General features: G+C 37.2%; 1 protein-coding gene across 1 annotated transcript in view; it reads right to left on the bottom strand.

Moving 5' to 3' along the window:
• Nucleotides 1-3,111: 3,111 nt before the first annotated feature.
• Nucleotides 3,112-9,853, bottom strand: part of sik2b (salt-inducible kinase 2b) — a 44,196-nt gene continuing 37,454 nt past the window's right edge. Inside the window, exons 13-15 of the mRNA XM_065281225.2 lie at nucleotides 7,279-7,389; nucleotides 5,460-5,551; nucleotides 3,112-5,373 (exon numbers count right to left, since the gene is read on the bottom strand). Coding sequence (XP_065137297.1) covers nucleotides 4,854-5,373; nucleotides 5,460-5,551; nucleotides 7,279-7,389 — 723 coding nt within the window. The 3' untranslated portion in view covers nucleotides 3,112-4,853. The remainder of the gene's footprint in view (nucleotides 5,374-5,459; nucleotides 5,552-7,278; nucleotides 7,390-9,853) is intronic.

Genomic DNA, 9,853 nt, shown 5'->3' with positions numbered 1-9,853 from the left:
GAGAACTAAAAAGTTGTCTTGGTACTATGACAAACTAAATTTCAACTTTTATCTGGAGAAAAAAAAATAAGATCTGCATACCTGGTATTATGTCCCTTCCAACTATTTTTTTTTTTTAATATGTTAGTTCCTTGAGGGCTTAAACAATGATTGAAAATTGTTGCGGAGGATGAGAAAATTGGTCTGGACACATTTATATTCCTTATTATTGTCTCTACATTTACCAATGATCACCAAATACCACATGTTTCTTTACTGTAAATGTTTATAGTATAACATGCACTGAAGATTTTTTTTATTATAAATATTTCCATGTCAAAGAACCCAAATCCAGTCATGGACACGTTGCAGTAATTAAAATTTTCCCCTTAAATGTGGAAAAAACAACAAAATTGGTTTGTATGATGTCATTTGAAATCACGTGCAAAATAGTACATGAAGAGATGTTTGTAACTGTACGCTTCTTATTTTGATACTCTTACTTTGCATTTATTTTTTTATCAAAATGTTTCATGACACATCATAAGTCTAATTTCGTGAGAATCACCCGTATAAGTTCAAGCCTCTCAATGGTAAATAGTCCTAAGAGTTAATTCTCATTATTTTATCACCTTCATGTTGTTTCACACCGTATAGGAGCGGTTTCCCGGACAGTGCTTAAGTCTGATCCAAGACTAAAATGCTTGTTTGAGATCTCCTGACTGAAAACAGATTGCCCTGACATGTTTAAGAATATATCAGTGCCATTGTTTTGTCTCAAGATGCACACCAGTAATGATTTTTTGTGAGGTATGTTGGTAAAAACTGCTTAAAATAACTAATATAAACCCTGGCCAGGAAACCACAACATTGTGTTTATTCACAAAAACTGAATTGAATGGGTTAAAAAAAATGATTCATCTTTATAGAAATGTTGATGTATTTAAAGTTTCTAAAAACAATTTTTATATTTGTATTTCTTTTAAGGCCTTTTGCTGGTCAGTGATGTCTTCTGTACATCCTGTGTATCTTGAATTGTTCATTGTAGCCAATCGTTTTCAGATGTTCCTACTTGTGTTTTAATAATGTTAAACGGTTTATGCACCACAATAAAGGACCACTTTATTTTGTTAACAGACATGTCATGCTTTAATGCAAAGTTGTATGGGGTGGTCTAGTCACAAGATACTGCTTCCAATATTCAGTTTTTGATGATGATGTCATTCTTTGACTGCTTTGATGGTTTTCATAAGTGTTGCCGATTACACAAGGTTCGGTTCTTGGCCCGCTTCTCTTCGCTTATATCATATGCTTGGATTATATCATCTGTCAATAGCTGTCTCATCTTTCACTGCTATGCTGATGACATTCAGATGTCACCACCAGCTCATTGTGACAAAGCACTGGATGAACTCTGATTTTCTTAAAGGGACAGTGAACTTAAAAATGCACCTTCTTTTTTCTAATTGGCACCAAATACACACAGAATTTGGTATGGGTAAGTGATAAATTCAGGGTTGTTGTAAGTGTGCAATGTTTTTCTGGTTGCAGTTTAGGTCCTGGATACAATTTACAATTAAATTGGACTATTCAGAGGTAATTAAACAATGCAATAACCTTACAAAGTGAGTGGCAGGTGATTGTCATATGTGACCACAAAACCAGTCGCACAGGTATATTTGTAGCAATAGCCAACAATACATCGTATGGGTTAAGATAATAATTGTTATGCCAAAAATCATTAGCATATTAAGTAATCATGTCCCATGGTGATATTTTGTAAATCTCCTACTGTAAATATATAATTTTGTGTGGACATATTTAAATAAATCCAAGAAATTATATCTTGAGAGTTGATAACTCATAAACAATTTGGAAGTTGAGCGCGCCTGTTCTAAATATATTCATTTTTATCATTAGTAACATGTGTTGCTTAGGACTTCTATAAACTTTATAGGCAATTTCCTCAATATTTAGATTTTTTCTGCAACCTCGGATTCCCAATTAGTTAAGCATTTTGCCTAGCCCCATTCATTCCTTAAGAAAACATGGAAGTGTTTGGTGGCTTCTAAATTCATCCCTGTTTGGATCCTAAAGAATAAATGGGGCTAAGCTAAATGCTAACACATTCACGACGTGCTGTACAAAGATGATGTGCACGCATTGAAAAAAGATAGGTATGTATCAATTTGTCTAAGTGGAGGTAAAAACAAAGTAAAATATTGAAAAATAGTGGGGTTTTCCTTTAAAAATCCCCTTTTCCATTACTTAAGATTATCACTTTGGTGCATTATGACTTTTGGACAGCTGGTTTTATGGTAACCCCAAAATGAGAATCCATTACTTTTGAAGTTAATGACAAGTTAAACCTGTCCCATAAACTATTCCCACACAATCTCATGGTGTGACTCATATAAAGTTTTATGACATCATTTGTATATTCTATGATTAACTGCTCATGATTCACATCGTTTGAATTCATACGAAATCAATATTTGTACTAAATGTTAATGACACAATCTTCATTTTTCGGGATGAATTACTCAAACTAAACAAAATTAAATTGGACAGAATTGCAGTAGGCAGGCAGCACAAAATATTGACAGCATATGTAATAAAAAACGTTTTCTACCCCAACAAGATCTGATTTGAATTTGGCAAGAGAAGCATTTAGTGGTTGTTGATTTTGAGAACAAAGTGGAAAAAACAATTGTTTCCCCGCTTGTGTAATTTGTGAGCATTCCTGTGCGGTGAGCTGTCTGGCAACCAGGATCTTACCTCATCGATCGAGACAGAAAGAGAAAGAGCGAATGCATGCATGAGAGTGTGAATAAGGGTCAAAGCAAAGGAGGAACTTCTCTTTCTCTTTCTGACACTCTGCTGAACTCTCTCCCAAATGTTAATTGACATTTTTTAATAAGTCTGCACATAATAAACCCCCCCCCTCCCTCCCTCCTCCATTAGACACAAAAGCTGCATTCATCTATCGCCTGAAAGAGTCTGAAATTCCTATTGTACTGCTGAAAGTAAACACAGCCATTTAAAAACCTGCTTGCGTAACTATGGAAAACAATATTTGTGAGTTGTGAAACAACAATTTCACAGTGATAATAATGCACAGACGCACAATACTTCAATAAACTTTTTATTTCAACAGCACGGTAGCTTATGTGTGGTCAACAACCATGAAGGTAAATGTAGAATTGGATTTCTAAGGAATGGTGTTCACCAGCAAAAGGTGCGATTATGGTATGGCAACACATTCACTAATCTGGACTATTTATTCGAAATATTGCTATTAATACTTTTCAACGGTATACACCAAAAAAAAAAAAAAAACTAAATTAAAACAAAAAGCACAAAAGTGACAGAGAAGCTCCAAACTCCACATTGTGGGGTTACACATTAACACTTCTGAGGGGACTTTGGTTTCGTACCTTTGTAAAACCTGATCTACGTACTGTATGTCCTGTAACAATACCAACAGATAGAGAATCAAACTTAATTTAAAAAGAAGAAAAAGGCACACCGAACACTATCACATTAAATACAATATCAGTTGCGTTTTGAAAGCGCTTTCTAACCCCTACTTTACACAAAGCACGTGAAACAATCAAGTCAAGCTCTCTTGTGTCCTTCTTTAAGAGGCTTGTGGGCAGTACGTTATTGAAAAGAGGTGAGTTTTTTGTCTTGACGAAACTAGCAGAGCAGGCCGACCTCACCCATCCGCCGTCTCCTCCTTAGCTACATTTTCATTCACTTCCTTCACAAAGTGCTCCAGTATATTATCTACATGTTTTGTTAGAAATCCCCAAATTTTATGAAAATTGTGGATAGGGTAAGATCTGCCAGAAATTTTTAATTGGCCAGTGCTGCTGTATTCATTTAATAATGGTAATGCGATTGATTGGCCGCAGTCCAGTGTCTCATGACTAAAGGTGTGAAATTATCATTCACTACAATTTCTAAAATCAGATGTTATCTTTCCAAGCCCAGATTTGTGCGAAAGAAATATGAATAAAATAATAATAATAATAATGCTCTAAATTATATAAATGCATACCTAAATTAGCACCTATGGAGATGATGAGGTCACCCTGAAGTACAAACCACACCCCATTAACCATCACATCTAAACACGAGTCGTGACTCATCCTACCATGTGCGCCAAAAGCTGCTGTGCCGATGTTGAGAAACTAACATATTAGTGAGCGAATTAACACTGTTGCGGTTTAAGCAGAACAGATTGCTATTTTTAGGGCCTTTCAGGTGAACAGTGAAAAAAATCACACTGATTTGACTTTATTTTTTGGGTGGTGTGATTCCTATTTATGGCTTCATTTTCAATTCCAGATAAATTAGTTTATATTGCTTTAATATTGCCATACGTTTGAACTAACATTGCACTTGTCAACTATGTACAACTATAAGCACTCTTTGAGTTTTGTTCAGAATCAGTACAAACTGGTTCAGATTGAATTGTGCTCTTTAGCAGGCTCCGTATTGCAGGTCTAGGCTGTCTTTGTGCTACATACAGTGCGTAGCGAGCAGCTCCTATCCTGCGGTCAGCTCGAAGGCGAGAGAGGAGGTGAGCTCCCACACGCGGCAGTCCTGCAGTACAGCCGACCCGGTGCTGGCACCGATGCCATCCGGCCCTCTATTGTGAAAGAGAGCAGCAGGTGTGACCGCTGGGGAATGAGGAGGGAGGTAGGGAGGAGTTTCGTAAAAAATAAAAAAAAGATTACAGCTCACGTATGCCACGATACAAAACTCCATCCATCCATCCCTTTTACCTAATCCCACCGATCATTCGTCAGTTTATCCGTAGTGAGTCGCATATCAAGGTAATACTGGTTGTTTTCCTTGTCTTTGCCTTAGTTCACTAGCACAAAACCATGCTGGGAGTCCACAGTCTCCATCATTTCGCCGTCCAGAAATGCGTCGCCCAAACCTTCGTACCCAGCGCCCTCTGTCGGGCCAGGTGGAGGTGGTTGTCCGGGATCAAGAGGATAGTCGTATTGCTCCTGGTAGACAGGTTCTCCTGAAGGCTCGCATGTTGGGTAGTTGTAGTTGAGAGCTTCTTGTTGTTGGCCTTGTAGCTGAGCGGAGAAGCCTTGTGGTAAAGGTGCTTGCTGCTGCATTTGGGTGTAGTGACTTAGGTAGGCATCGTACGCCAGGGTTTCTGGGTTCGGCTCCATTAGATGTCCGAGGGGCACGTACGGAGGGGACGCCTGGGGACCTTGGTGTTGATGTGCTGGTGCTATTGAACCCTGGGCAGGAGGAGAGGAGTCCTGGTGCCCCATAGTTGCATAGGGGTCCTCCACAATGTGCATCTGATTGAAGTAGGCCTGCATCTGGGATTGCTTCTGGAGATATAGGCGTTTCTGTTGCAGCCTGCGGATGAGGGAGAAGCAGATGGAGTATGACAGACAGATCTCGGGTTTGACACCACTCGAAGGACTAAAGGAGGTAAAACGCACCTGTGTTCCTGCAGCTGCTGCTCCAGACTGCGAGGGGTTTCTTTGCAGAACATCTGGCAACTGCTGGGGCTGTTGGCCATCAGAGTAGCTGTCTGTACACACACAGGCACACACTGATGAGAATTGTGTAGAGCTGCGGCAATCTTAGTGAAGCTCGATAAACATTTCACAAGACTTTTTAAAGATGTCAAATAAATCGTTGGTGTCCCCAGAGTACGTTTGTGAAGTTCTAGCTCAAAAACCATATAGTTAATGTATTACAGCATGTTAAAATTGCCACTTTGTAGATGTGAACAAAAATGTTTTTGGGTGTGTCCTTTAAAATGCAAATGAGCTGATCTCTGCACTACATGGCAGTGCCGTGGTTGGATAGTGCAGATTAAGGGGTGGTATTATCCCCTTCTGACATCACAAGGGGAGCCAAATCTCAATGACCTATTTTTTCACAAGCTTGCAAAGAATGCTTTACCAAAACTTAACCAAAAGTTACTGGGTTGATCTTTTTCAAAGGTTGATAGAAGCACTGGGAACCCAATTATAGCACTTAAACATGGAAAAAGTCAGATTTTCATGATATAATTTAAAAAACAAACAAACAAACAACTAGTTGTCTTTTTATGTTAGTACTTTTTGTTGGGACCTAGGTACCAGAAAGGTAGTAGTGTAGCTCAATTGTTAGAGCATTACATTAGCAACACAAACAAATTGGGTTCAAATACAGGAAACATACATAATGATAAAGAAATGTATATATTGAATGCAACATAAGTTGCTTTTAGGGATGCATAACGATTAATTGAGATTTCTCTATAGCAGAATAAAAGTTTTTATTTACATCATTTACGTGTGTGAACTGTGTATAATAATTATGTATATATAAATATTCACACATGCATGTATAATTTTAAGAAAAAAAATCTATGTATTAAGTATTAATAATAATATACAATATAAATTATACATAAACACACAAATATATATACAGATGTAAACATACATGCATGTGTGTGCATTTATCAGGCCAAATAAATATTGCCAAAGACGGCCTTACAGGGACGCAGGAAGTATGGCAAGGGAGACGCAGCGTCTCATTCCCTTCTTAATCAACAACAGTTACATTCGTAACCAGAGACGTTTTCATGTCTCAAACACAACTATGCAAAAAAGCGTTTTGGTATTATTCAACATTCACATACAGAAGATATAAGCATTAAAGCGAACAGTTTAGCACGTGTGCTTAAAAAGTCTAGAATTTTTATGATATTATCCTACACTACACAGGGAATAATATGGATTTTTTTTCCAGAAATCTTCTTGCATAAATAGATTCAAGCACTTTCAATTATGTATATTTTCAAAAACTTCCCAGGGCCTTGAATTTTTCCCCCCAGATTCACAAACTTTCAAGGATTTCAAGGACCCTTGGGAACCCGGATTTATCCATACAAAGTCATTATACTCCGTTCACACACATATATAACTTTTCTGCTATAGATTAATTGCGATTAATCGTTATGCATCCCTAGTAAAAATGCCAGTCAAATGCATAAATGTAAAGGTTAAAGACAAAAAAAGTTGGTTAGATGATCCAATATGTCTAGATCTATGCAAATATATGACCTTGTCTGTAAAAAAACCCAGCTAAAGTAATTTATGTTTTTTTAAATAAAATCATACTACATAGTGTAAAACAAATTCAAATCAAACTGCAAATCTCATTATTAGATTTTGGGACTTTATCCCGGATTTCACAGACAGGGTCACATCTGTGCTCTGTAGATATATACAAGTTGCTCAATAAGAAATGAGCGTGCCATACCTGTATTCTGTGAGAGAGGTACTGTGGTTCTAGACTCTGTCTCCTTGACAACAAAGCGGGATGTGTTCCTCCTGAGCACAGAGCCGTGTCATGCTGGTGACCTCTTTCCTCCTGAGCAAAACCACATATACACAGAAAAGATGTCAGCGCCTCGCTAGGTGACCACATCAGCGGCCGTGCTCTCAAATGCTTGGATTCATTACTCGGTTATAAAAAGAGTGGAGTTGAATAGCCGTCCACAGACCCTAAGGGATTCTGGGAAAAACATGCCGGTCTGCTCCAGTCGCTAATCTGCACAATGCCGCATGCCATCAATGGAAGATCACATTCACTGCCTTTCATTTCTACAACATTAGCTGGAACTGAACGACTGAATGAGATTTTTCTAGGAAGAATTTATTTGCGCTCATAAACACCCATAGAAAAGAAAAACGTCAAACTTATTTATGGTTGTTTCTTGTCAGTTTTGACTCCAGTGAGTTGTAGTGGTAAAATCTTTTAACTCTCCTTTCTCAGATATTTTATTTGAAAGTAATTGCACATCTGTCTTCTGAAATAAACCAATTTTGACATTACAATCTGTAGTCTGATTTGTAAGGGATAATGTATAGGCAGCAGATTGTTATTGCAGAAATAAGCCCTGATAGTGTGATCAGTCACTTGGATCACACTGAAGTGGCTCATTTCTGCAATAACAACCGGCTGACTGTACATTAAATATTGATTTGAAATATTTTATTTGCTCATTTTTGACAAATGCAAACCTTCCGCGGGGAAAAACTGTTTACTTTCAGTTTTAAGATAAGACAAGATGTTCACATGTCACGAACACACTATTTGGTATAATCATTTGTAAATGTAATGTCATATATGTTATTTAAAGGTGCCAAAGAATGCATTATAATAATAATATGTTAAATTGTTCTTTGATATTTAAATAGAAGGTATGTTACCTTATTAAGTGCAAAAATGATCCAGAAATGTTTTAACATGTCCATTTACAACCCTAGGATTTGTCCTTATAAGAAATTGTCTATTTTTGCCCTATTTGGTAATGAATAATAATATTGAGCTCTGCTCTGAGGCTCATGTCAGTAGCTCACATTAGTAAACAGACCTTATATGTTTGAGTCTCTATCAGAAGAAAAAACCAATTTTGAGGAACAAGTAATGGTTTGGAAATTGTTAATGGACATTTCTGAGTGGTACGTGATGTGTTTTTTCAGTATGGACCTGCATAACTTATAGGGTTGTCACAATTCTCCAAATCCTCATTTTGATTACATTTCCGCTTCGAAGGTCACGAATTGATTCTCAATTTTTACTTTTTTTGAAAGAACAGGTTGCTATGCCGTTTTTAGACTAGACTTATGAAATATAATATCTGACCTTGAACCCAGAGATGCCCTGCCATGTTATTCGTGCTCCCAGTGGAAAACTATGGTACATGCACATACCTGATAAAACGAAACTTCCTGTCAGATGAACATTCCTGTCAGTACCTTGAACCTTAAAAACGCACTTTTATTACTGTCAGACGAGATTGTGAGACTATACCCCAATAAGTCATGTTTAAATGCTGTTTTCATAACTCGTAAGCAACTGAATTAAGTTGTTCTGAAACTTAACCGGATCTCAGTTCAGAGAAATGACCAGCACCATTTTTTCGCTTGGCAAGCAGACTGGACGTGACATGGGGGCGTGGCAACATCGACGATTCCATTTTTTAATTCGAAGTTCGACGTTGTGACTTAATTTCGATCGATTCGAAATCGTGACACCCTTAATAACGGAACTGTAAAGTCAATAGTACAACTTCAGCCTAAACGCTAGCATTTAGCATGAATTAGCATGTAGCTAACTCAGCAGTCACAACTTTGTTTTTAACATTTTAACAACTTATTTTTTTAAGTCATACAATCATTGTAGTTTCATTCTTTCCTTGAAATGTAACGGTTGCTTTTCTGAAATTAAACCCGAAATATTAAACCTTGATGACGTATGCGGTCGACCAACGCGACTTCCGGAGAACGAACCGAAAACATGTTCGGGACGTGTCCGGCGAAACTGGCACGAAAGGCCACCCTATTAACAACTTTGTTATTAATTTAATGTTGGGGCATACATCTCGACTGTTACATCACAGTCGGTGTTATGTTGAGATTGACCTGTTTTCCAGCGGTCTTTTGTGTGCCTGAGGTATACATAAAAATGAAGAAACAAGCACATTTGAGGCGCACGCTATATCATTACTATGAACAGAGCTCTCATTGATTTATGCCTAGGTAAATACAGTTTTTTATTCTATGGCACCTTTAAAGACATTTTAGTGAGCCGTGTAAGAAGACCAGATACAAATCTGCATTTACAAATCATAAATTTAATATGAACTAAATTTTTTATTATTTAATTCTTCCTATATCAAAATCTACATGTTATAGCACTATACTCTTGCAGTACTACATATGCCTACAGTCTCGTTTCTATATCCCTTTAAGATATATAGGAGAAAAACATCTGAGACAAAGCTGATGCTTTAATAAAACAAATAAAATCTGTTTTATTTGTTTTAAAT

The sequence above is a fragment of the Paramisgurnus dabryanus genome, chromosome 8 (assembly GCF_030506205.2).
Source record: "Paramisgurnus dabryanus chromosome 8, PD_genome_1.1, whole genome shotgun sequence".
Lineage (NCBI taxonomy): Eukaryota > Metazoa > Chordata > Actinopteri > Cypriniformes > Cobitidae > Paramisgurnus > Paramisgurnus dabryanus.
Note: the sequence above shows the minus strand (reverse complement) of the source record. Positions and strands in the feature narration are given on the sequence as shown.